Raw genomic sequence first — 27916 nt, forward strand, 5'->3', positions numbered from 1 at the left:
TCATCTCAGTGTGGAAACGGTTTCAGATCTCTGTCTCACTTCTGTTTAATAACACAAAAACCTCAGTGGACCCTTAACGAAGCTCCGCCCCCTCTTGGTTACCCTTGGTGTCCCACACAAGTCCTGTAGGAATAAATCAGATGGTGCAATATTCAGTACAGTTCGGTTAATTTTTTATATTTAACAAAAAACATTTTCGAAGTTTTGCCTAAATTTATTTGACTGGAAGATTGATTTAAAAGAGGAGAAAAACATCACAGGTGTCAACAGTTTGGGTCGGTATTAATTGAATGTTATTTTGTTATATTGCTGTGGAAAGAGTTTGTATATGTGAAGATGTGCCAGGAGGAACAGAACAAACTCAGCGCTTTCTCCAGCAGCATCTGTAAAACGTTCAATCGGCAGCCTCTGAAGAAACTGATGTGAAATTTCTGGCTCGAGTTTCACACTTTTTTTCTGCACACAGCCAAAGCACAAATCTGACTTTCAGAGAGAAAACTGTTTGCCCTCATTATCTCTGCATTGCCAAACGTGAAGACGGCACGACACGCTGTCCGACTCTGTGTATTACACGACAAAAGTTTATTTTAGGAACTGTACAGACTGTTTGTATAGACATGATGAAGATTTGTGTTGTACAAAATAATAATCAGAAGCTGTTATTGTTGAAATCAATAATAGGCCTTATTCACTCACTGGAACAATAATGCGTATGCAAAAATACATTCATAATGAAAGCGGTGTTTGTCTCTCATTATTTATTTGTTTATCTCATCATGGAGCATCATTTATTTTATGATAACAAAACTTATTCCAGATACACGGTTCCACGACAAAGCAACAAAGCAAACTATGTTTTATCTCGGTTGAATTAAAACTCAACCCAGAACACCCTAGCAACCATGAACCCATGCCCTGGCAACAGAGCCGATCCTTCCTATACGCAGACTACCCAGGTTGCCTAGGGCCCCTGTACCGCCAGTGGGCCCCCCTAGTATCGAATCCAAAACAATATAGTAATGTAAACAAGATGCTTTTTGTATAACTTGTGTATTCAACTTTTGAGGGATCATTTTAAAATGTACTTGTTAATTTATTTAATTACTTCACTCGGTCTCTGTAGTGCACAATGTGGTTGATGCGTCTTTACATATGGCCATGGCTTTAAAACGGAGCTGTCCGTCTGTAGCGGGGAAAACGCCAACACCGCAAAGCAAAAGAACAAGGCATGTGTTTTTGTGTCTTATTTAGTTTTGCCAAATTCTGCAAGATTGACAAATCCAGTATTTATCCACTGACATAAAGATGGTTTGACTTTGGACGTTCGACAGTCTGAATTTAGGGAGCGCCTCCAAAGTTGCATTGGCTACAAAATACTATAGACGTTTCAGCTATAATGCACACGACTCCAACCCACTGTATGTTTGCCAAGATAGTATGCAATTTTTGTGTCATCACATTCAGAGAATTGTTTCGTATGGTTAGCTTTCTTGAGTAAACTATATTAATCAAGTTTTTTGACAGCTGTTTTAATTGATTTCTTATAGTTTACAGTCATGTTTATCTAAATTTAACTATGACAAGGGGCCCCTCAAAGGTTTGGTTAGGGCCCCCAGACGTCTAGAATCAGCTCTGCCGGCAACCACTCACGATAGCATCGTATCATTGAGTTTGTATTAATGCAGCATTCTGTAACTTTTAACTGGTACATGTTGACATGAGAACATCAGAGGTGATGGTGTTTTTATGATTGTATTATACGTGTGTTATGATGATATGATCTTGGCTTGTGCCCTCGAGCCGTCACACCACATGAATAAAACTGGCCGTTGGCTTTGTGCCGTCTTCCCGTCCAATATTTACTGATGTGGAACGGTTGATTTTCTCCTCCTGCTGTCTAAATGAAATTAAACTGCACCTGTCCACCTCCATCTCTTGCCATGAGCCGGTGGGCTTCTCTCCTACAGATCAAACACAAGCAGCTCATCCATCAGAGATGCCTTCTTGCACTTAAAACTTCAGCTGATCCAGCGTCCCTGTGTCTCATATTCCTGTTTATTCACCACACACTGGCTTTTCATGGATCTTTGTTTGGAAGATGTGTTATTGTGTTCCGATAAGTCTTAAATTCAGCTTAAAAATATTGTTTTTAAGTGACTTTTAACAAACACTTGTGTTATTTGGGTGGAAATGAGATGATGTGACCTAAAACTCCAATATTTGACATGATATTATTCATGTTAGACAGTTTCGATTCGATTCAAGTTAAACTACAGTTTAACCTCAACACTGTTATTATTTTTTATAGTTATTTTACCAGGATAGTCCCACTAAGAAGATGTAAATCTCTTCTTAGTCTATAAGATATATTTTGGGTTTTGAAGGTACATCAAATAAAACATTAACGTTTAATGTGTGTATTCTCATCTGACAAGCATCCATTCATTAGCTTGTGTTTCGATGTGGATTCAATGACCTTCAGATCCTCTTACGGTACATTCTGATTGTGTGAGATATTTATTCATGACACTCGTGTGTGTGTGTGTGTGTGTGTGTGTGTGTGTTTGTCCGAAACTGTTGCGTGTGTGTTGTGTTGATGGAATCCTAAATCGATGTACACCCTTGGGAATTGGTTAATCCATCAGAAGACATTGTAATCAAAGAGAATCCGGTCGGAACGTTCCAACAAACATGTACTTTATCTAGAAGATCATCTTCAACTTTGATCTGCTTTGATGTGTAAAACTGTATTTATCGTACAGTATATGACTAGTTACTAGTTACATTTTCCCTTAAAAAGTCAAGTAAGGGATTACTCTTATTTGATCTGTAATTAAATTACAGTTCTGATGTAATTGAACTAAATACTGTGTAATATATACAATACAGTACAATTCAAAGTCTAACTTTAAAATCTGTGCTTTAATGAGTCCTTCTCACATTTGTATACTTACATTTACATTTACAATGAGTCATTTAGCAGACGCTTTTATCCAAAGCCACTTACAAAGAGTTTGGGGAGCAATAAGTGATATATCATACAAAGAGCAACTTTAGTCAGTGAATAAGAATACTTTATGTAGTTTTATATTATTTACTTGAATCAATTCAACTGAAGGTTGATGTAGGATATAGAAAGTAATTAAATACAGTAATGTAATGACACTATTGAATATTTCATTAGTAACTAGTAATTCATGACTTTTTAGAATAACTTACCCTACTCTGTGAGGTATGCAGATGTTTAGTGTTTGCTTTTGGTAAACACGGGTTACACATCATCTTTCTGAAGAGGTGAGAAAGGCCTGGGTATTTAGGAACTATAAAGGATTCCTCAGTGACATCGCTGTGAAGAAAACATCTTTACTTCTAAACCTGTAGAGCAGTATTAAACAAAATACTGGTACAGCACATGATCTCTTTCATAAGAAAATGAATGGTGGTTTTACTATAGTAAAAGTGTAGTATGGATTTATAGCAGATTGATTAGCATGTGCATCTGTGGTTCAACTATTGTTGCTCTAGGTTGATTTGTGGTTTAACGTCAGCGCCCATGTTTGTTTTTGTGGTAAAAGATTGTGAATCGCTTTAACAGCACGTTTGTGTCAGATTTGATGTCTCTGGTGGTCCGGCGGTTCTGATGGGATTTTAAGTCTCTCCTCTCGTGTCGGCGACACATCTCACATTGATTCCTCATTTGTATTGATGTATTCAGACTGACTGTGTTTTGTGGTGTCGTCCTCTTGGATTTGAAGAGCAATAAGGAAGTCACTCTTGTCAACAGAGCTCTTTACAGGCGGCAAGAATTATTCACAAAAACACAAGCGACGGGTCATTTGGGTCAATGTGAAGGATCCGTGTCACATTATTTATTCCAAAGATGTTAAAATGCCGTCACTCTACGTGTCCCTTAAGGCTGAGAGACGAACACGAGAACTGAAGGAAAAAGATGAAGCTTTGTTTAAGAATATTGATACGAGGGTTATTCCGAGTCTCAAGTCGATATTGCATCAGTCTTTTCTAAAAGAAAGCCGTCGCTGTAACTTTCAGAAAAGAATCTTCTTGTTATCATGAAACAGTTTCGTCTGTGTAGTCTGTTGTGGTTCTTCACATCCGTGTTTGTTTTGGAGGATAAAAGTGATTTGAGCATCCGTAAAGCTGTGTTTGCTTCTAATTGGAAACCTTATTTTGGGAATGATGAGAGAGATGGATGTTCAGAGGTCTTCTGGCTGGTGTTATGGGAGGGATTGATGGCGTGTTTGTGTTCTGGTTGTGATCCGGTCACGTCTCTTCATTCAGCCGTATAAAGACCTCACACTGAAGAGAGAAATCCAGCTCTGCCCTCGGCCGTGTCCTGTCTCACGCTCAACACTGATGTGTCACACAAATAACAACAGCATCTGTCTGTCTTTCTCTATAACAAGCTCCTCTGCACCATCTCTCTCTCTCTCTCTGTCAATTTCAATTTTCAAAGTATGTATGTGTGCTTTATTGGCATGAAAAAATGTACATTGGTATTGCCAAAGCATTTGCATCTGGGCTGAGTACAAATAGTGCAAGTGTATACAAAGAAAAAGAAAGATAATTATAGTAATAAAATCAAATGTTGCGTGATGTATGTAGTGCATCTCTTTGAGAGATCTTTGTTGAGGCTCAGATAGGGAAATTTGTTTTGCAAATAGCAGTGATATTAAACAGGTCGAGCTGCTCAATACTGCGTGAGAAGAATAAGAACAACTTGACTAAAGAAGATCCAGGCGTTTATGAACACATGATGAAACTCTTAGGCCCCGTTTCACAGACAGGAATTAGTTTAAACTGATATCAGGCATTAGTTAAATTATGTTATTTAAGTCGTTTTTAAAAACATACTTTACAAAAAACATCACTGTGTGCATCTTCACACAAAAATAATCGCATCGATATATTTAATGTTAATGTAAGTTGCTTTCGATCAAGACACCTATCACATTTAAGTTAGTCCCCTTAAGGATGGAATACACTTTAGGACTTTGATAACCTGGACGTGTTGCAGAAAGTCTGCGCTGGTCTTAAGTTTCTATCGTGTAGTGTGTGATGCCCTGTTTTTCTCTGCAAACTTTCAACACGTCTGCAAGTGTTGTATACTTCCAGCCTTTAAAAGTCCAAAGTGGAGATTGAAAATGATTTATCTGGACTTTGGGGTTACACGTGGTTCATACATGTCTCTTTTTCATTCACAAAAATGACCTTCAACGATAAAAACATCTTTTGTCAGTAATTAAACTAATGTTACAGCAGAAAAATGAACACAGTTCTGATGATGCCACAAAGCTCAGAAAACTCTCACACTTTCACAAACTGTTAAAAAAGAGGCCAAAAGAAAAGAGATGAAAATAAATTAAGATTGGCAAGAGTGAGATATGAGATATCGGTGCTGCTGTTGTTACTGAGGCAATAAAAGTCCTCGCTCATAGAGAGAGAGAGAGAGAGAGACAGAGAGAGAATAAAATCAAGAGTAAGGTTTTATCTATCTGAACACTGGTGTGTGGATGGATAATATGGTTATGAAGGAGAGAGAGAGAGTGGGTGGATTAATGGAAACTGAAGGATAAAATGAAGGTTGCAAAATCTGGAGCTCATGTAATTATATATATTAAATTCCACATCCAGTAAACAAAAGCGTCTGATTTCAAGAGAAACTAAGAGATAAGTTCTCTTGACTAAACTATCAGATGTGAAATAAAGTTCTGTCCATATATACCATACTGAAGAACAGTGTGTACTGTACTGTATACTCTGCAGTATGCGAGAATTAAACATTGCACACAGATTTAAAGAGTCAATATTTTGGTTTAAAGAGTTTTCAGCAACATACGTACATATACGTACATAAAACACTTTAATTTTCTAATAACCGTCAGTTATTACCTCACCTCTCTCAAATGATTCGCATCAACATTACACACTGCATGAAATGTCATTTTAAGGACATCGTAATAGTTACTATTAAGAAACTTTCTTTAAACATTTCCTGCTGAGCTTCAGTTTCTGTGCATAGAGATTCAAAGAAGAACGTCTCTTCTGTAGTAAATCAAATAAAGAATGATCATTTCAAAACGACATGTTCTGGTGCTTTTTAACAGATGAAGTCCAGACGTGTAGTTATACACTCCAGACATTTCAAGTGTCATTCAGTTTTTATAGGTCAGTGTGCATCAGATCAATACTGTTCCATCTGTCTGGCATCACTTATTCAGCTTTATGATATGAAGGAAGCTTTTAGATGACAGATTTGATGTTTAGCATCTGAAGTGATGTCACAGAGTTTATCTGGAGTGAATAAATCACCGTGTCCGGTCCACAGCCGCACATAAACTTCAGATTATTGAACCAATTATGTTTATCTGTTTAAATGAGGTTTATGTGAAATGTCTTCAATGGTCAGTGACACTTGAAAGTATTGGTTTCTTCGCATTCCGGATGCTTTACTAGATTTGTGTGAAACAAAATCTGCATGTGAATAATTCAGAGAAAGAACAGGAATATAAAGCCCCGTTTTTTATGAGAGGAGGTTTATTTTCATCGTGTCTGGATGAAACGCATCACACCTCTTCAGCTGACCCTTTAGACATTTATATTCAACAGCTCTTCGGATGCTGTTGATTTCAATAGTGCTGTACTGTGGTGCACGGCTGGTGAAACACGAGCGTTTATAAACCTCTGTGACATACACTTGTGCTCAAGCAGCATTAAATAAAGAGAGAGACACAGAGAGAGAGAGAGAGAGAGAGTAACGCAGACTCAGGTAGGTCAGCTTTCTCTCAAAGATCATATGTGATCTCAAAGTCTCTCACTGGTCTAACTCATTACGATGCCATCAAATAAAATTCATTCATTACCTCGTCCGTGAACATGATGTGATCTACATACGCCATTGGATGTTGAAAACCACATGTCCCATAATTCCACTCTCCTACATGACGTCATTTAGCTTCACCTTTTGATGTTGTTTCGAAAGTGGGCCATCTAGCGCTCCAAATGTACATATTGTGTCTTTAAATCATGAATTTTGAGATCTTCACACAGATTGATGTTTAATAGCTCACGTCTGGCTCCAGTCATGATTTCATGGTGTTTAGCTCTTTCAGAGTCCATCACCATCCAGAAAGGCTCATTTCAGGCTCGGTCGGAGCTCACTTCAATCTTCAGCCAGCAGCAATGATGAGACATTCTCAGGCCTGTGAACCGTGACCGCCAGCGCTCTCCAGAGATGTGTTTTCCTGAACTTTAACACCTGCTGAGACCCGAGGTCACATGAGCTCTGAAAGATTCAAACTCTCGTAAAGGTTTTTCTGAAACTCTTAAAAAGACAGAATGTGAACGTGACAAGCCGCTGGCTAGTAATCGTTCTATTTTCAGGTGTGTTGTACTTCTTGACTGCTGCGTGCGTTTTATTTTCAGAAGCGTGAAACACATGAACAGATCTCCAGGACTCACATCCGCTTCATCCATCAGTCAAACACCAGGAGATTCTTTACTCTCTCTTTTAAAACTCACGCCTCAACAAACTCTAAATCACAAACAAGGCTTTGTTTTCACAAGTGTCGGTCTTTATTTGCTGGACTTCGTGACTGATATCACCCCTCAACCTCTCCTTGGGGTCAATATGACCCAAATCAAGTTTTCCTTGGTTAAAAAAAGGATCCCTTTATCTCAGTGGAATAGGATGTTATGACTTTTCCACATTTCCTATATATATTCACATGAAAAACAACTGGGCTTGATGCGGTTGTTCTGAAGGTATGTAAAAAAAATTAATCAATCTGGTATTTGGGGTCAGTATGAAAATATGGGGTCATTTGTAAAAAATATGAATCCGGCATAAATCTGAAAATGTCCATACAGTAATGAAGGCCTGGTACTAGAGCACATATGCATATGGAAAAGACATGTCCACGGACTCACACTTGTATATGTGGTTTACGAGGACTCTCCCATCGACGTAATGCTTTTTATACTGAACAAACTGTATATTATTTTCCCTCCCCTAAACCTCACCATCACAGAAAACGTTTGGCATTTTTTCTTTTTAAAATATCATCAGTTAGTATGTTTTTTTGCGATTTAGTTAACGAGGACACAGACAACCAGTTTTTACATTGTTTACGTTGTGATTACACACATTCGTGTCCTCGTAAACCATGTATACAACCACACGCGTGCACACACCTCCACAGGGGCCGGGGAGATCTTAAGCAGCATGAGTAACAAAACTGACCTTTCAAAATGCATCAAAAACTACAATCATTGATCAAATACCAGTAGTGTAAACAGGAAACGAGGAGCGTGTGAGGGTTAAGTCTTTCATTGATCACAGAATTCATCACTGACACCTCGGTGACCTTATGACTGTGTCTCCTGATCACGATATAAATTAAACATCTTCATTTATCCCGTGAGACGACATCGCAGTCATTAACACTGAGAACAGCTGTCGTTCTCTTCTTTAACACATCTTTACAGGTCGATCCGCACAGAGACAGATCTGAACATTCTTATGTTTGTAGGTTAGTTTGAATGACAGAATTTAAGAATTAAACATTTGATTTGATTTGATGTTTTGCTCGCTCCTCTCTGTCTGTCTTTTGTGGTTTGGCTTCTCGAGGAGCTTCAGAGCAGTTTTTATAAATGTGTTGACAGCATCATAGGTCCATCAGTCCTGTGACACGCAAACACGTCTGTTAAATGAATGTTCACAGACTGATCTGTGTCAGTGGGACGTTGGGCTGGCGTGTTTGGGATCTTTATGATTTTACCTCATGTGGTCATAAATCAAACTGAAGTGATGCCAGCGGCTCCTCGACTCTCGTCGCCCAATTAAAACACTGCTTTCGGAGAGAGAGAGAGAGAGAGAGAGAGAGAGAGAGAGAGAGAGAGAGAGAGAGAGAGAGAGAGAGAGAGAGAGAGAGAGAGAACAACAGAAGAAACTGAACTAGATTATGAAGTAGTAGAATAATAACAGGGATGAGAAATGGAGTGTTTGTAAACCGCAGAATATCTGATTAATAAACTCGAGCTCAATGAAGAGGTTTAGAAGAGATTGAGCTGCTTATCATTTAAACATCACAAATAACATGAAAGTCCGAGTTTAGATGAGCGAGCAGCACATTGTGTTGTTGTGATGACAGTTTATCTTCTGTCTGACAGGTGAAGACGTGAAACAAAGAGCTGAAGGTGACATCACACTTTTTCTTTTGTTTAGTTCATCTTTACTGTCACAGATGTGCTTATGGTTTCACCACTTGAACTGCTGCTCTTCAGCAAACAAACAGCCCTCACGTTGTGTTCTTTCTTCAGCCGTCCTGCGTCGACTGAAGTGCCCTTCATATGTAATGAAAAGGCAGACGGTCGGCCGGATGAGATGTGGAGATGAACTGAAGCGTTTCAGTTAAAGATGCATGCTGTGTTTCTGCTCGAGAGCTAAAGAAAAACACCTCATTCCACACCGGAGACACAGATTCACAGAGGCGTTCTGCTGAGCTTGTAGCAAACAGCAACACAAGCAGTGAACGTGAAATCCCTCATGAGTGAAAGAGAGATGAAAACCAGCAGATCTACAGTAAAAACACAATTCAGTCTCGTGTGCTTTGCCTTGCGCTTGTGCTTAACCTTTGGATGAAGATATACTTCATATACTTCAAGATCACTTTAAGGTATATTTCAAGTGTCAAAATGAATCGCAAAATAGGGATAAGTGACAAAAATATTATAAACGTGCACTCTAAAAAGGGTTGGTTTATTTTCTATTCAGCATTCCAGTTCAATTTATCCAGACAATGGCTGACCCATCGATGGGTTAAAACAACACAGCATATGTCAACTGTAAGTATGATGTTAAGTTCACTTAACGAAGACTTGACTAAACTAGTATACTTCAAAGCGTACTATCAACTAAAAATGCATCACTGGATGAATAACGCTACACTTAAAAATATACTTTAATGAACAAGAGCTCATTTCAATTAGTAAGAAGATTGTACACCGATATTAGTTTATTTACAACATAAAGTAGCTTATACTTAAAATATTGTATATTTTCATTGTGATTTAGTGTGGCTGTTTTATTAGTAAGCTGTATTTTGGGAGTTATTATGGCTTAAATCTTAACAAACCAACTGCAGTTTGATTGATATTAATTGGAATGAACAATAAAAAAAGTCATTTTGGAAATTAACTCTATTGTTGCGTATGGCTGCCACATTAAATAAAATCACGTCAAAGATAATATGTTGTTAAAACTATATATTTTAACAAGATAATATTTTGGTAAAACATATTATCCCTTCAAAAACAAAAACATATTATCCCATTATCATTGTGGAAAATATTAAATGTATGTGGCAGCTACGCGTCGACGTAAAACTCTTCATATAAAGTATGTTTAATAAAATGAACTTGAAGTGTACCCTACTTCAAACTAATTTTATCAATGAAAGGTGGTCGCCGTGGTGTTGCTATGTGACTGCGAAGGTGTTCGGATTACTCTTTGCACATTTGCACGTTTATTTTGTCATTCACCGTTGTCAAACCTTATGAAATCCCTGAAAATCTCCTCCTCCGTCCTGGTTATTGACTTCTCGTGTTCACCGTCTCCATTGAGATTCATTATAAATGTCACCTTGAAACATGCTGTAATTATTCATGTCTGTTCATTTGAAAGTGTTCTTCCAGGTGTCACTTTAACCTTTGGATGGCAGAAGATATTACACAGAGGGTATTTTCTCTGTATCGCGGTTATTAATTGCTTCTTTGGACTGTTTATATACACGGCGGGGAAAAGGACAAGTGGCTATTGTTAGAATTGATGGAAAACAAAAGGTAAATGGGTTTTGTGCTGCATGTTGTGAATGTTAATGTCTTTCTGCTTGAGGAGCTCTTGTACATGTGCTCGCATGTGTTTATTATAAAACAACAAGTCATCAGGCAGAAACAAATGCAGCGTGAACACTCGCGTATGGAATATAAATGCAACACATACAAACACATCAACTAGCCCACATCTTTGACATCCAAGGTTTGTTGTTTGGATATTAATCATTTCATTGTGCCAGACAGAATTCATGACACACGTCACAGCAAACCAGATGAGATTTGATGTTTGGTTTCTCAAGACTCATTTATGTATCACATGTTTTTCTCGGGAGAAATAAAAAGAAAATGATTGTTTAATTGTGTAAACACACGAAGAATGTAAATGAATGAAGATTGTAGAGGTCACATCATTAGAGGAGAAGTGTTTGAGTTCATATTGAGATCTTCACTAATATACTTGATAAATCTGAGCTCAGTTTGACATGAGACATATCCGAGACACACATGAGCCCTAAACATTCGCTCTCTGTTAAATCCCATTGATGTCTAAAGGAGAATCATTTGAGGTGTGACGTCATGATGGTTTTCCAGTATGTTGGTGTGTTTTAATGTTGTGATCAGATGATGGGGTTGAATGTGAGAACGACTCTTGAGATTTAGGTCTCACATTAATAATTCAGTGAATGTATAGTAGCACAGAGAGGACAGTGTTAATGTATGGCCTGAAGCCAGGAAAGATTCATTAAAGCCTTCCATCACATGCATTAGTGATATTACGGCAGACTGATGTCTATTGATAAAACCCAGCGTTTGTTATTAAAGAATCTCATCCAATGAGACTCCAGACAAATCTCTTTCTATTATAAGATCAGACGGATAACAGAGAGAGAGAGAGAGTGTGTGGAGGAAAGATTAACACCTATGCGTCTGTATTGATTTGGTGGCTGTGAGTAAATGACTGTAGTGCATGTGTCTTTAATGTGCTCCATTAGGCGCGCCGGCTCTTTCCAAATGACCGCTCACTCTGCATTGACCTTCAGAACGCCACACAATCTCACTGGAGATGAGGGAATAAAAGAGAGGATTAAAGTACACCACAAGAGTCGTGTCACATCCCAATTCTACAGCCTTTCATTTGTATACAAACTCCCTCAAGACCAGATGATGTCTGTGAGAAATGGCCATTCATCCCTTCCACCAGGGGGCCCCCTCTCCCCTCATCACTTGTGCTGCGTCCCAATTTGCATACTGTCTGTCCTAAATAGTATTCGAAAATAGAATTACTCTCCTCATCATAGTATCATAGTATGTTGAAATGAAAATTCAAAGTGTGATTTCATAGAGACTTAATGGCTGATATATTACCCACAACTCACCACAAGAGGGCGGAGCTTAGTGACGCTCCACTGCATTAATAAGGTTAAATTAACAATGCTTGGCTAAGTAAATAAATATGAGTATAAAGTAAACATTATAAATGAAATAATGAATTAATAAATACTTAAATGCAAGAAAGAGATGTATTTTGATGTTCGTGACAGTTAAGGATCTCAGTGTCGTCTAAGCAACAACGGCCACTTCTGTTTTATTAGTATGTCCCAGTGCGTGCATACAGTTTTACTAGGAAATAAAATGTATAAACTTTTCCATAACAAAAACAGTACATACTTTAAGGGCGTAGTATAAGTAGGCGAATTGGGACGCAACTTTGGGATGCCATATTTCACTTCATTTCCCATAACCCTTTGCCTGTGTCTTGTTAGTCTTATCTTCTGTGTGTGTATACAGTGCCTGTGTTTCTTGTGTCAGTCGTCCATTAGAGACAGAGAGAGAGAGAGAGAGAGAGAGAGGGGTGATGACTGAAGGGGCAGATGAGTCAATGGTCTCCTGAGATGAAGATTTCTTCTGTCGGGCTGTAAAGTGCCTCTGTGTTTGCTCACATTCTAAACTGACTGTTGTGTGATATCTTGGCCAACTGTTGCCATGAAGTCGGGTTCACATTGAGTCTTATTCATGCCAACGAACAACACCGTCTCATGTCAAATAAATTATGTAACATTCATCCTGTATACTTGATTAATAAACATTTTCTATAACCTTTTCCATCTTTCCAGCTACTGTAACACATGAATGTTTATGGTAAGCAACAGCTTTTCTGTTCTAACATAATAAAAATAGTTACAGTTGCGTGTTTTAATATTCATGATGTCTGAGGCTTTTTATTCTGATGTATAGAGTGAATAAATGAATTCATTGTTGTCTGTGGATATTCACAGGAGGATCTTTAGCACTGTGGACAGTGAGACAGATCTGTGGACAAGTGAGACAGATATGTGGACAGTGAGAGAGGTCTGTGGACAGTGAGACAGATCTATGGGCTGTAAGACAGGTCCGTGACAGTGAGACAGATCTGTGGACAAGTGAGACAGATCTGTTGACAGTCAGACAGATGTGTGACAGTGAAACAGATCTATGGACAGTGAGACAGACAGGTCCGTGACAGTGAGTCAGATCTGTGGACAAGTGAGACAGATCTGTGGACAGTGAGACAGATCTATGGGCTGTAAGACAGGTCCGTGACAGTGAGACAGATCTGTGGACAAGTGAGACAGATATGTGGACAGTGAGACAGATCTATGGGCTGTAAGACAGGTCCGTGACAGTGAGACAGATCTGTGGACAAGTGAGACAGATCTGTGGACAGTGAGACAGATGTGTGACAGTGAAACAGATCTATGGACAGTGAGACAGACAGGTCCGTGACAGTGAGTCAGATCTGTGGACAAGTGAGACAGATCTGTGGACAGTGAGACGGGTCCGTGACAGTGAGTCAGATCTGTGGACAAGTGAGACAGATCTGTGGACAGTGAGACGGGTCTGTGACAGTGAGACAGATCTGTGGACAGTGAGACAGGTCTGTGGACAGTGAGATCTGTGACAGTGAGACAGGTCTGTGGACAGTGAGAAAGATCTGTGGACAGTGAGACAGATCTGTGGACAGTGAGACAGGTCTGTGGACAGTGAGACAGATCTGTGACAGTGAGACAGGTCTGTGGACAGTGAGACAGGTCTGTGGACAGTGAGACAGGTCTGTGGACAGTGAGATCTGTGACAGTGAGACAGGTCTGTGGACAGTGAGACAGATCTGTGACAGTGAGACAGGTCTGTGGACAGTGAGACAGGTCTGTGGACAGTGAGACAGGTCTGTGGACAGTGAGATCTGTGACAGTGAGACAGGTCTGTTGACAGTGAGACAGGTCTGTGGACAGTAAGATCTGTGACAGTGAGACAGGTCTGTGGACAGTGAGAAAGATCTGTGGACAGTGAGACAGATCTGTGGACAGTGAGACAGGTCTGTGGACAGTAAGATCTGTGACAGTGAGACAGGTCTGTGGACAGTGAGAAAGATCTGTGGACAGTGAGACAGATCTGTGGACAGTGAGACAGGTCTGTGGACAGTGAGATCTGTGACAGTGAGACAGATCTGTGGACAGTGAGACAGATCTGTGGACAGTGAGACAGGTCTGTGGACAGTGAGATCTGTGACAGTGAGACAGATCTGTGGACAGTGAGACAGATCTGTGGACAGTGAGACAGGTCTGTGGACAGTGAGACAGATCTGTGACAGTGAGACAGGTCTGTGGACAGTGAGACAGGTCTGTGGACAGTGAGACAGGTCTGTGGACAGTGAGATCTGTGACAGTGAGACAGGTCTGTGGACAGTGAGACAGATCTGTGACAGTGAGACAGGTCTGTGGACAGTGAGACAGGTCTGTGGACAGTGAGATCTGTGACAGTGAGACAGGTCTGTTGACAGTGAGACAGGTCTGTGGACAGTAAGATCTGTGACAGTGAGACAGGTCTGTGGACAGTGAGAAAGATCTGTGGACAGTGAGACAGATCTGTGGACAGTGAGACAGGTCTGTGGACAGTGAGATCTGTGACAGTGAGACAGATCTGTGGACAGTGAGACAGATCTGTGGACAGTGAGACAGGTCTGTGGACAGTGAGATCTGTGACAGTGAGACAGATCTGTGGACAGTGAGACAGATCTGTGGACAGTGAGACAGGTCTGTGGACAGTGAGACAGATCTGTGACAGTGAGACAGGTCTGTGGACAGTGAGACAGGTCTGTGGACAGTGAGATCTGTGACAGTGAGACAGGTCTGTGGACAGTGAGACAGGTCTGTGGACAGTGAGATCTGTGACAGTGAGACAGATCTGTGGACAGTGAGACAGGTCTGTGGACAGTGAGACAGATCTGTGACAGTGAGACAGATCTGTGACAGTGAGACAGGTCTGTGGACAGTGAGACAGGTCTGTGGACAGTGAGATCTGTGACAGTGAGACAGGTCTGTGGACAGTGAGACAGATCTGTGACAGTGAGACAGGTCTGTGGACAGTGAGACAGGTCTGTGGACAGTGAGACAGGTCTGTGGACAGTGAGATCTGTGACAGTGAGACAGGTCTGTTGACAGTGAGACAGGTCTGTGGACAGTAAGATCTGTGACAGTGAGACAGGTCTGTGGACAGTGAGAAAGATCTGTGGACAGTGAGACAGATCTGTGGACAGTGAGACAGGTCTGTGGACAGTGAGATCTGTGACAGTGAGACAGATCTGTGGACAGTGAGACAGATCTGTGGACAGTGAGACAGGTCTGTGGACAGTGAGATCTGTGACAGTGAGACAGGTCTGTGGACAGTGAGACAGATCTGTGACAGCGAGACAGGTCTGTGGACAGTGAGACAGGTCTGTGGACAGTGAGATCTGTGACAGTGAGACAGGTCTGTTGACAGTGAGACAGGTCTGTGGACAGTGAGACAGATCTGTGACAGTGAGACAGGTCTGTGGACAGTGAGATCTGTGACAGTGAGACAGGTCTGTGGACAGTGAGACAGATCTGTGACAGTGAGACAGGTCTGTGGACAGTGAGACAGATCTGTGACAGCGAGACAGGTCTGTGGACAGTGAGACAGGTCTGTGGACAGTGAGATCTGTGACAGTGAGACAGGTCTGTTGACAGTGAGACAGGTCTGTGGACAGTGAGACAGATCTGTGACAGTGAGACAGGTCTGTGGACAGTGAGATCTGTGACAGTGAGACAGGTCTGTGGACAGTGAGACAGGTCTGTGGACAGTGAGATCTGTGACAGTGAGACAGGTCTGTGGACAGTGAGACAGATCTGTGACAGTGAGACAGGTCTGTGGACAGTGAGACAGGTCTGTAGACAGTGAGATCTGTGACAGTGAGACAGGTCTGTTGACAGTGAGACAGGTCTGTGGACAGTGAGACAGGTCTGTGGACAGTGAGACAGGTCTGTGGACAGTGAGATCTGTGACAGTGAGACAGGTCTGTTGACAGTGAGACAGGTCTGTGGACAGTGAGATCTGTGACAGTGAGACAGGTCTGTGGACAGTGAGATCTGTGACAGTGAGACAGATCTGTGGACAGCGAGACAGATGTGGAGTCAGTGTACAGTGGAGAGTCTGATGATGTGTGGTATCTGATGTCATGGTTGTTAAGGCGGTTGTTAGGGTGTTCTGGATGACGGATGTGTAGATGTACAGTGATGACTGTGTGTCATTTACAATCGTTCTCTTTACAGACACTTTTATTCAAAGCAACGTTTTTGTCAGGAGCTAATAACAGGAACAGTCTGTTGTTTGCAGATTGAGGTTTGCACCATACGGCATGAACAGCTCCATATGGGATCTCTGCCGGGAGCGATTTGATGTCACTGGTGATCGATTTCTATCAGGATTTTCAAAGTGAAATCTTCTTGCCAATGATGTTTTTGTGTTGTTTTTTATGTCTCTGAGTCCAAAGGGCACGTCGTGTGACCTAATTGACCTGCGAGCTGATTGGCTGAAGACTGCGGCAATGATTTCCCGGTTGGATTTACAGGGGATTTTATTAAGTGGAGAACAAGCGAGGGGCTTTATGTCGGGATCAGAGAGTTGAAGTGCCGGACACGAGAGTCATTACATTAAATCTGTCTCGGGTCAGTCGGGCACAAACAGCTGAATGAAGCCTTCACATTACAATACACCTTAAAAACACACAAACATACAGAGATCATACAGCAACCCCACAAAATACTTAATGTCACTAACCTGAACACCAGCTAGCAAATATGACCCCATCAGATGTGTATAGTTGTGTGTTTGCAGCTCATGACTTACAGTAATTGATCTTATTTCTATTTGGCAGGTTTGTTGGATAACTTCTACAAATGTTTCAGACGGTCTGATTTCTCAAAACAACAACCTATCAGGAGTCAGGAGAGAATCAGAGAGTTTATTTGAGTTCTATATCCTTCAGTTCTTTATTACCTTCGGGTTAAATGAAAGCTCAGAATGTTTCTGCGTCAGAAGACACGCAGCTTTAAAGAATCCCTGCGAGGTGTCTGTGTAGAATCAAAGCTTCAGTGTGTTTGATTTAAACTGATTTTGTGCACCTGGAGTTCTCCAATAAGAACCCAATGGAAAACTTTAATCTCTCTTCCCAACGGCCTGAGAGTAAACCTGTCAACACATCCACACACACACACACACACGAACAAACACACCCACACATAACACGCACGCACGCACACACACACACACACACACACGAACAAACACACCCACACATAACACGCATGCACACATACACACACACACACACACACGCACACAAACACACTTATACGCACACACACACGAACAAACACACCCACACATAACACGCACGCGCACACACACACACACACACACACGAACAAACACACCCACACATAACACGCATGCACACATATACACACACCCACACACACACGCACACAAACACACTTATACGCACACACACACAAACACACCCACCCACACATAACACACGCGCAAACATAGACGCACACACAAACCCACACACTTACGCACAAACACACACAAACACACAAACACACACCAGAGCAGAAGTGAATCCATCCTGGGAAACTTGCTTCACCTTGTGGTAGTTTAGAGACTTTGAGTCGCTGATATTCATTCGACTCCTTTATACAGAAATCTTGATTTTTACTTTTAAAAACATTTCACTGTCACATTAAAGCAAAAGATATAAAGAAATAATAAATGTTTTTGGTGATGTGTCGTTTACACAGTGGGCTTCTGAACACAAATAAAGACTCAATTGGTGATTTTTTTCGCTGTGACGAGCTTTAGAAACTTCATGAGCATGATGATCAGATCCAGGCAGGGAGACAGCAGAGCTTTAATGTGCACTGGTGGGTTGTGCAGAGAACTGTGACAGAATCTGAATTCTGGACTGATCAACAAACCTCACACGACGTCCAACAGTCATGCATTCAATATACATTACAGTAATCTGATGTTTAATGGCAGTCAAAGCCTTTACTTCTATACAATATTTATAGAAACACACTTTTTCAGGAAAAACATGAACAAATCTCTGAGACCTCAACAGATTGACATTCATAACTTAACAAGTGACGATTTTCACAGGCGACCAGTATATTTCATATCCATTTCTGGATTTATATTGTTAAATTAAGGAGATTAAGAAGGACAGTGTAATTTACATTTACATTTACATTGAGTCATTTAGCAGACGCTTTTATCCAAAGCCACTTACAAAGAATATTCAGGGAGCAATAAGCGACAAGTCATACAACTCAATAGGTCATAAATCAATCAATTGAAGTTTATGTGATGATTAAGGGATTACTCTTATTTTTTCTGTAATTGAATTACAGTTACGTCTGATGTAATTGAACTAAATACTGTGTAATATATACAACAGTGTAATTGACATTAAAATTCAAAGTCTACCTTTAAAATCTGTGCTTTAATGTATAACTCTCACATTTGTATACTTTAGTCAGTTAATAATATTACTTTATGTAGTTTTATATTATGTATTTGAATGAATTAAAAGAGCAGTTTCATGTCTATTGAATCACTTCACTACTCAAGGTTGATGTAGGATATAGAAAGTCATTAGTAAGAAGTCATTCAATACTTACTTTGTACAGTAATCTCATTACACTATTGAATATGTCATTAATAACTAGTAATTCATTAGTATTTTAGAGTAACTCACCCAACACTGCTTGTGTCTCATTCAAGTCTCAATTTATCAAGTCTCGTTGCTTATCGGAGAAACAGAGACTGATGAGTTCTCTCTTTTACATGTTATGTTAAATATGTTTTCAGGGTTTATTATGTGAAGTCTGATAATGAGAAAGAATTGATGCTTGAGATGAATAATGAAGTCGACACTCAGCTCTGAGAATTAAACATTCACCTCCATATTATCAGAATATTTATGATCAAGAACTGCTCAGAAATGAAGTCACATCATAAGGCTGACCTCACATGATTACTGTCTTATATTCATTATAACTGCATGTATTACTTATAGTCACGTTTGTTTCAAGACGTTGTGTACAAATAAACAAACTCTTGAGAAGTGATAAGAGAAACTACTCTACTAGATGATTCTGTCCCTCGTGTTCTTTCTCACTATCCCTGAATAGCCCTAAAGCACACGAATCATTTCACTTTAAAGAGTTATATTTATATTAAAATACAGTTTGATTGTAATGGTATTTGTGCACTGTATGACTGTATTATGGGATGGACATCTGTCATGACCTTACATCCATGTTTCATCACCGTCCTTCAAACCATTTATGTTTCATAAAAATATTGATTTTATTTGTAATAAAAAGTGTAACATGAAGCACGTGCTCCAGTGCTCTTAGACTGTGAGAGTTTGTTTAGATGTTGTGTTTTGCAGATACAGTGACACAAAAGACATTGTTTATTAATGCTGTGTGATGTTTGTTATATTGTTTAACATTTGTGTCATTTGTTGTGCCCGATATAATGTAATGTTCGCGTTGAGCGTGTAGTTTCTCTGCGTAACTCTAGAGGGCGCCAGCGGGCCGAAGCGTCATGACGCCGCGCGCTTGAATCGCTAGAGGAAGAGTGCGTGATATCCCACAATTCTCTGCACTGGGAGCCATTTCCCTGTGTAACGCGGTGCAGCTTTAGCATAAACATTCAAACACTTTTTTACGTTTATTTCCACATTTCAGAAGAAGATTTGACTGCTCGAGCGCGTGCGAGGACTTTAAACCGCGAAGATGCCGCGAATTATGATTAAAGGAGGCGTGTGGCGGAACACGGAGGTTTGTTTATAACGTTATTAACGTCACGAGCTACTCTATTCATCACCACGGTTTCGGTCTTTCTGAAGTGTTTTAACTTCATGTATTTGTTTTTGATCGAGCATAGCACATCTGTTCTGTGGAATGATATGTTTAACACGTTTGATGTGCCGTAAACATGCTGTCAGGCTAACGTAGCGTTACGTCACGTATCCATTAAAAGCTTGCGCATATACATTTTCTATAAATATGAATTAATCTTCTGTATTTTTCTCAAATATACACAATGCTGAACGCCGTGTTGTAATTTTTCACCGGACTGCTTTGTAAATAAACATGCTTGTAAAAGTTGTATTTTACATGTATGTAATGAGCTGTATTTATATATATATATATAATGTATGTATCGTGGGTCTGAGAGTAACGCAATCTTTTCAATCCTCCATATGCATGTATTGTACATACAAAGCACTTTGTAGTTGAATTAAGTGCATGACAATCTTCATAGTTCTTATTGGATTGTTGTGAAATCCGTCATGCTTGAGTTATATTATTGACCTCTTGTGTGTGTTTATTTTCTTAACAGGATGAAATCCTCAAAGCGGCTGTAATGAAATATGGCAAGAACCAGTGGTCTCGAATCGCTTCCCTGCTGCACCGCAAATCTGCCAAACAGTGCAAAGCCAGATGGTACGTTTACTCTGGTACATTAGATCAGGGGTTTTCAAACTAGGGGTCCCCAGAATTTCTTTGAGAAACTAAAGACGGCAAAACTCTATACTGAAGATTATTCCAGTTTAACTTTTTTTCAAGCAATATGTTGTCTTATAATATCACACGTACTATTTGTATAACAGTTTAAATGCTTCTTTATACAAAAAATGGGTATGTATTTTAGAAAGGGGGTCCCTCGGGAAAGGTTAAACATACTTGGGGTCCTTGGCATGACAAGTTTGAAAACCCCTGCGTTAGCGTCTAGCGTACCCAGAAATGCTGGCTGTGTTGGGAACTTGTGTGACAAGAGTAGATTGTTCAGGTCTAGTGTATTTGTGCTGCAGGTACGAGTGGCTGGACCCCAGCATTAAGAAGACAGAATGGTCACGTGAGGAGGAGGAGAAACTTCTGCATTTGGCCAAACTGATGCCCACCCAGTGGAGAACCATCGCACCCATCATCGGCCGGACGGCCGCTCAGTGCCTGGAGCATTATGAGTATCTGCTGTAAGTACAGTTCAACACAAGCAGCATCAAATCAAGATCACGTTTTGTGTTTTAGTCGTGGACATTTCATCAACGCACACATCTGTATAATCTCCTGCCACAGAAACACACACAAAAGATCATCGTTTATTGTCCTATTTGAAAGCTGGCGACTATCTGTAAGTTGAAGGTTGCGTGTTCGTTATTGGCATTCGCACACGTGTCTGTGGTAATTGATGAAAGCTGAGCGTGAATCTTTCCTGACTGCAGAGATAAAGCCGCACAGAGAGAGAATGAAGATGATGTCGGCGATGACCCTCGCAAATTAAAACCAGGCGAGATCGACCCCAACCCTGAGACCAAACCAGCTCGACCGGACCCAGTGGACATGGATGAAGGTGTGTGTGTGTGTGTGTGTGTGTGTGTGTGTGTGTGTGTGTGTGTGGCTATTTGAAAGTGCTGCAGACTGTTTTCGTGACATTACATGACATCCATTAATCTGCCTGTAGATGAGCTGGAGATGCTGTCTGAAGCCAGGGCTCGCTTGGCCAACACACAGGGCAAGAAGGCAAAGAGAAAAGCCAGAGAGAAGCAGCTGGAGGAGGCTCGGTGAGACATGATCTAAAACGTGACAAATTCTGTCTCGCTGTGCACTCGTCGAATTTAAGAATAAACATTTGCAGTCACTTGCAATAAAATTACAAACACTTGTTTTTTGAGGTTTAGATTCTAAAATGCTCATGAACAAACCCCCTCAGCTCTCGCAGTGGGATCACAGCTGTATGAGATGTTCTTCACAGGTGTTTATTCTGAAAGCTTCCTCACTGTCTGTCTGGTGTCGTCTGCAGGCGTCTGGCTGCGCTTCAGAAGCGTCGAGAGCTGCGAGCTGCAGGCATCGACATCCAGAAGAAGCGCAAGAAGAAAAGAGGTGTGGACTACAATGCTGAGATCCCCTTCGAGAAGAAACCTGCGCAGGGCTTCTACGATACATCCATGGAGCAGTATGACCCGCTGGAACCCAACTTCAAGCGTCTGCGTCAGCAGCATCTCGATGGAGAGCTCAGGAAGTGAGTTGTGTCAGTCCAGCGTCCTGTCCCGTCGCAGGAGGTTTTTTGACTCACCCGTCTGCTGTTTTTTTCTTCTGCAGTGAGAAGGAAGACCACGATCGCAAGAAAGACCGACAGAAAATAAAAAAGAAAAAGGAATCGGATCTTCCGTCTGCCATCCTGCAGACCAGCGGCGTGTCCGAGTTTACAAAGAAGAGAAGCAAACTGGTGTTGCCGGCACCACAGGTCGGAGATCAGCACTGAATCCCGCAGATGCCTGTGATGTGAGTGCAGTAACAGAAATACACGACCTAAACTCTTTTTTACTGGTTTGTGTTGTCAGATCTCTGATGCTGAGCTGGAGGAGGTGGTTAAACTGGGTCAGGCCAGTGAAATCGCCCGTCAGGCGGCTGAAGAATCTGGAATCACTAACTCGGCGTCCAGCGCTCTTCTGTCTGAATATAACATCACTAATAACTCAATGGCCCTTCGCACACCCAGAACTCCAGCAGCACAAGACAAAATCCTACAGGTTTGACTCTCAGTGTGTTGTGTTATACTGTAGCGCTTTGCCATGTCTTCTCTAGCGTCTCACCGCGCCATTCCTTCACCTCACAGGAAGCTCAGAATCTCATGGCACTGACCAATGTGGACACTCCTCTTAAAGGAGGTCTGAACACACCCCTTCACGAGAGTGACTTCTCAGGGGTCACACCTCAGAGACAGGTGGTTCAGACGCCCAACACTGTGCTCTCCACACCCTTCAGGTAACCGCACATAAACACGACCATGACACTTGATAACTGGAGTAATGATTTTTTGGTGATCTGCTTTATTTGACGTCACATTCATTTACGTATTTCCCAGAACCCCCAGTCACGGATCAGAGAGTATGACCCCTCATGGTGGAATGACACCCAAACCCTTGGTGGGCGTGACCCCGGGCAGAACCCCTCTCCGTGACAAACTCAGCATCAACACTGAAGAGGGCGGTGTGGATTACAGTGACCCGTCATTCGCAAAACACTTAGTACGTCACACCCTTGTGTTTGGTTTTATTTCCGTTTTGATGATCATGTGACTGCAGTGTTGAGGCCGTAGTGATGTCTTCTGTGTGTGTGTTTGTGAGGTCTTTGTGTCAAGCTGTTTGTTTCCTGCAGCAAAGAGAGTCCCGCGAGCAGCTCAAACTGGGTCTGATGTCTCTGCCCGTGCCCAAGAATGATTTCGAGATCGTTCTTCCTGAAAACGCAGAGAAAGAGCTGGAGGAAGCCGAGGTGGACGAGAGCTTCGTGGAGGACGCGGCTGAGATAGAGCTACACAAACAGGTCAGAGGTTACATACACTTGCTAGTGAACAAAACACACCATTTGAATGTAGTATTATGTTGTATTTGACTGGCGGGATGTTTCTACAGGCTGTCAGAGACGCAGAGAAGGAGAAGGAACTCCGTCAGAGACACACGGCTGTTCAGAAAGATTTACCAAGACCGTCAGAGGTGATGCCGTGAATGTTAATGTATGGTGTGTGTTTTGAGACGTGATGCTGATGGATGTGTTTGTCATCAGGTGAATGAGACGATCCTCCGGCCTCAGAATGTTGAGCCTCCACTGACGGACCTCCAGCAGGCTGAAGAGGCGATAAAGAAAGAGATGATCACAATGATTCACTTTGACTGTCTGCATCATCCCTTCAGTGATGCTCAGATGAAGAAGATCAAAGGTGTGGGATCAAACTCCAACAACACTGATCACGTCACATACCTGGACAAGACCCCGTACCACAAGATCTCTGAGGACGAGCTCAAAAAGGTGTTTGACATTAGTATTTACTCTTGGATTCAACACGTCAGGGGGATTTGTGTTACTGTTTGATACTGTTCTCTGTATTTAGTATTCACACATGAAGTGATAGCGTTATTCAGTTGTTGTGAGACGAAGCACATGTAGATGGTTGTGTTGTGTTTGACAGGCCCAAGAGCTGCTGCTTCAGGAGATGGAGGTGGTCAAACACGGCATGGGCCACGGTGATCTGTCTATGGAGGCGTATAATCAGGTGTGGGAGGAGTGTTACAGTCAGGTCCTGTACCTGCCCGGACAGAGTCGCTACACGCGTGCTAACCTCGCCAGCAAGAAGGACAGAATCGAATCTCTGGAAAAGAAACTGGAGGTGAGAGAAACTCATTTGAATCCAGCAGATGGCGCCATATGATCACAAGCGCACAGATGCTCTTACGTACAGTACGAACATACACCTAGTGCATAAATACACCCATTTTATTTGCTTTAGAATTGAATGTTATTTAACATTGTCACTGTAGTGTTTAGCCTTCGTTTATATTTTCAGCGCTCTTAAGTCTTTCAGTGGATGAATCTTGTAATGTAATAGCCAGAGAAACAGGGATGAGTCTAGTTCTGTTTTAATGCCATCATATCGTGTCTCTGTGCGTTCATGGCCAGTCGCTGTGTTTTTGACTTTGTTAACTGCGACCGTCCCTCCGCTCTCACAAAGAACATGTTTATTTCATGCCTCTTGGCAGCGTGAGCCGGAAATTGTGAGGTGTTTCATGCAGCAGCATGTTCAGAGATGAGGGGAGTTTGTGTTTCTGTAGGAAGAAGAAACCGCTGCGCTGGGTTTATTTGAACACTGTGTCAGATTCCATAAACACCTTCAACAGCTTCGGTCATGTAGATCTCTGCTGATAAACTAAAGCACAGAAACACAGACAGCGTTGATCATGAGTCGCTAACGTTAATAGTCATTGATATTTTGACTTACATTTACGTCGATGCATTTGGCAGACGCTTTTATCATAAATCATGTGTTTCTGAGTATGTTACGATCCCTGGGATGGAACTCATGACCGTTGCCACCGAGCTACAGGAAAATAAGTCTGTTTTAATTCTTTTTTAAGGATGGCAAATGCTTAATGTCAGCCGGACCATCGACCAATAATTCACGTCTGTTGTTTTATGGGCCAAAGTCTAGTGTGAATGAACGATTTTACATTAAGAGTAAATCAGTTTCATGCTTCGGTCGTGCTCTGCTGTGTCGTCTCTCTGCTCATCTGAAGATGTTTTACTCAGGGATGCTCAGTCTGAGGACACTAACTGGAAGTCTCCCGACACCAGAAATGAAAACAGATCATTTATAATAGCATAATGTTTTTTTAAGAAGCGGCGGCATGTGTATGTGAGGCTTGTGTTAATGTCGGACGTTTGTTTTTGTTTCGGTGTCAGAGCTGTCGATAGAACTTGCAGTCGTGTTACATTGTTCAAGAACTGAACGTCTGAAAATAGTTACGTTAGCGATGGTTTCAATCGTACGCGGTGCCGGCATCTGTCGGTATAATTGAATCCTGCTATTTCTCATGGCAGCTTGACAACAGCCGTCTGTTAACTGGTGAACTTCAGCGAATTGTTTGTTTAATGCAGAGGTTCAGTTGGTATCTTTAGAGATGGATGATGTGTAAACTTAACAATGGCATCTCATCGCTTTCCTGTATCTCAGAGCATTGTGTTAACAGCACAAGGTTGTGTGTCTGATCCCAGGGTATTGCAGATACCTATGTTAAATGTATAGGATAATGCAATGTAAGTCGCTTTGGATAAAAGCGTCTGCTAAATGTAAATGTCATCTGTACGTCTCAGTCGCGCTCACTGCCGTGTATAGAGATATTTACCAAACCTTCCCACACGTGTTAACAGATCAACAGAGGTCACATGACCACAGAGGCCAAACGCGCAGCTAAGATGGAGAAGAAGATGAAGATTCTGTTGGGTGGCTATCAGTCTCGCTCGATGGGTTTACTCAAACAGCTGAGTGAACTGTGGGATCAGGTGGAACAGACTCATACGGAGCTTCACACCTTCGAGGAGCTGAAGAAACAAGAAGATCTGGCCATTCCTCGCCGACTGGAGGTGAGATGAACGTTTAACACAGAATTCCCTTCACAATGCAGAATGTTGATTGATTTGAGAAATCTGTCTTCATGCTGATGCGGTTGATATGAGTGTATCATGGCTGTTTCTTGTGTATATTCAGGCTCTGAGAGAAGATGGTCAGAGACAACAGGACCGAGAGAAAGAGCTCCAGCAGAGATTCGCAGACCTGATTCTAGAGAAACAGACTCTCTCGCAGAAGTTCTGAATGTGATCTCTTTAGTTTCTCTGCTCGGTACAGAACATGTCTGTGCGTTATCTCCATGTGAAATAAAATGACATTCTGACTGTAGCGTGTACATCTGCATGCGACACGTGTTCATTGTGCAAAGCTTCCTCGCACCCTCACCGGCTTTTTTCATGGACCACGGAGTGGTCGAACTCGCTGAAGTATTGTGCTTTTTCTGTTTTTAAAAAATGGCTTGTAAATATTTAGCAATGTGTCAGCTTTGTGCTTACGTTTTTTAGGTTTAAAAAGGCATTGAGATCATACATCATTTACAAAATAAATCATTAACTATCAGTTGTGTCGGTGTCCGTTTTTCCACAAAGGATCAATTAATTCATCTTTATTTAACATAAATGAAGTCACATAGCTGAGCCATCAAGTCCTCTCCAAATAAAGACGTAACTTTATATGAATTAAATGAAACTCATGAATGCTCATCATTCATATTGCTGTTTACTCGGCGGGTTGATGCTCAGGACATTTTAGCGTAGCTAACGTTCAACAAGATTAACTTGTTTTAAAGGCCCGAAGTTATATTATCATTGACTATATAACCATTATTTCGCTAAAAAATATCTGAATAAACACAGCCCTGTGGAATTTATTATGTTTTATTAATTACATAGGGTTTGAATATAACCTTACGTATACAAAGAGTGCAAAATATTATTAACGTAACATACACGTTGAAGGAGTTTTTAACATTTTGATTCGTTTTATTTTTTTTAACTGGTTAGATTATTTTTTTAACACTTAATGGTACACTTTATTTTTTGCTCTCTTTCAGTCCCCCCCCCCCATTTATTGGTGTATAAATGCAAGTTGTTTTGCTTTTTATGCAAGGAGGGGGTGATTGTTATAAATACAATAGTTTGTTCAGTTGTGTTGTAAACAGTGTGTTAAAAACAGAAGTATAACAAAGTAAATAAACATCGGTTCTGCAATAATTGAGAATAATTCAAATAATTGATATCTTTGTCAATAAATCCGTATCGGTCGATCACTGATCGAGAGCTCTTCAGTCCCATTCAAGCTTCTAAATGTTTAAAAATGTAATAGACTTTCTGTTTCTGAAGTAGCTTTCATTCATTTCTGCAGTATCAGACATTCATTGTGTCTTTATGACATGAATTGAAAATCTCCAACATCTTTAGTTTCATAAGTTCAATATCATTTTAGGTTATGGGTGCTTTTGTTGAAACTGCTGAAATGAAAATAAAGGTGACGATGGAATTAAAATGAAATGTTGTTATGCTTATTAAATATTATCACTGAACATGAGCTAAAAGCAGTGTTTGTATTCAAGGGGGGACTGGGGGGATCAGGGACTTCCTTTTTGTGGGGGTCCCTGAACCCCCCCCAGTCCCCCTCAGATATTGAAATTTGAGCGAAAATGACAAGTGTGATTAAATTCATGCAGTGGATATGGTCACTTTCATGAATTAATTATTCACAACCCCCCATAAGACTTAATTCAACT

At 41.0% G+C, this 27916-nt stretch overlaps 2 protein-coding genes across 2 annotated transcripts in view; both read left to right on the forward strand.

Moving 5' to 3' along the window:
* The window catches only part of LOC306895842 (kelch-like protein 29), a gene marked incomplete at its 5' end in the record, with an annotated part of 35733 nt that extends 34999 nt beyond the window's left edge, over positions 1–734 (forward strand). The window contains one exon of the mRNA XM_079459382.1: positions 1–734. This exon is cut by the window's left edge and continues 425 nt beyond it.
* A 19102-nt stretch (positions 735–19836) lies between these two features.
* cdc5l (CDC5 cell division cycle 5-like (S. pombe)) lies at positions 19837–26729 on the forward strand. The gene is made up of 16 exons (XM_079458303.1): positions 19837–20045; positions 20611–20714; positions 21083–21244; positions 21494–21621; positions 21733–21832; positions 22072–22290; positions 22371–22515; positions 22613–22801; positions 22888–23036; positions 23137–23299; positions 23430–23594; positions 23684–23764; positions 23835–24077; positions 24238–24435; positions 25974–26186; positions 26311–26729. The coding sequence occupies exons 1-16, from the start codon at positions 20001–20003 to the stop codon at positions 26413–26415; spliced, it is 2409 nt and encodes an 802-aa protein (XP_079314429.1). The 5' UTR covers positions 19837–20000; the 3' UTR covers positions 26416–26729.
* Positions 26730–27916: the final 1187 nt, after the last annotated feature.

This window comes from Barbatula barbatula (genome assembly GCF_947034865.1).
Source record: "Barbatula barbatula genome assembly, chromosome: 6".
Taxonomy (NCBI): Eukaryota; Metazoa; Chordata; class Actinopteri; order Cypriniformes; family Nemacheilidae; genus Barbatula; species Barbatula barbatula.

Excerpts from the sequence above, each read along its gene's own strand:
- cdc5l (XM_079458303.1), top strand. The coding sequence starts at position 20,001 with ATGCCGCGAATTATGATTAAAGGAGGCGTGTGGCGGAACACGGAG. Across the intron at positions 20,046-20,610 it reads GCGTGTGGCGGAACACGGAG|GATGAAATCCTCAAAGCGGC; the intron begins GTTTGTTTATAA and ends TTTTCTTAACAG. Across the intron at positions 23,595-23,683 it reads AGATAGAGCTACACAAACAG|GCTGTCAGAGACGCAGAGAA; the intron begins GTCAGAGGTTAC and ends ATGTTTCTACAG.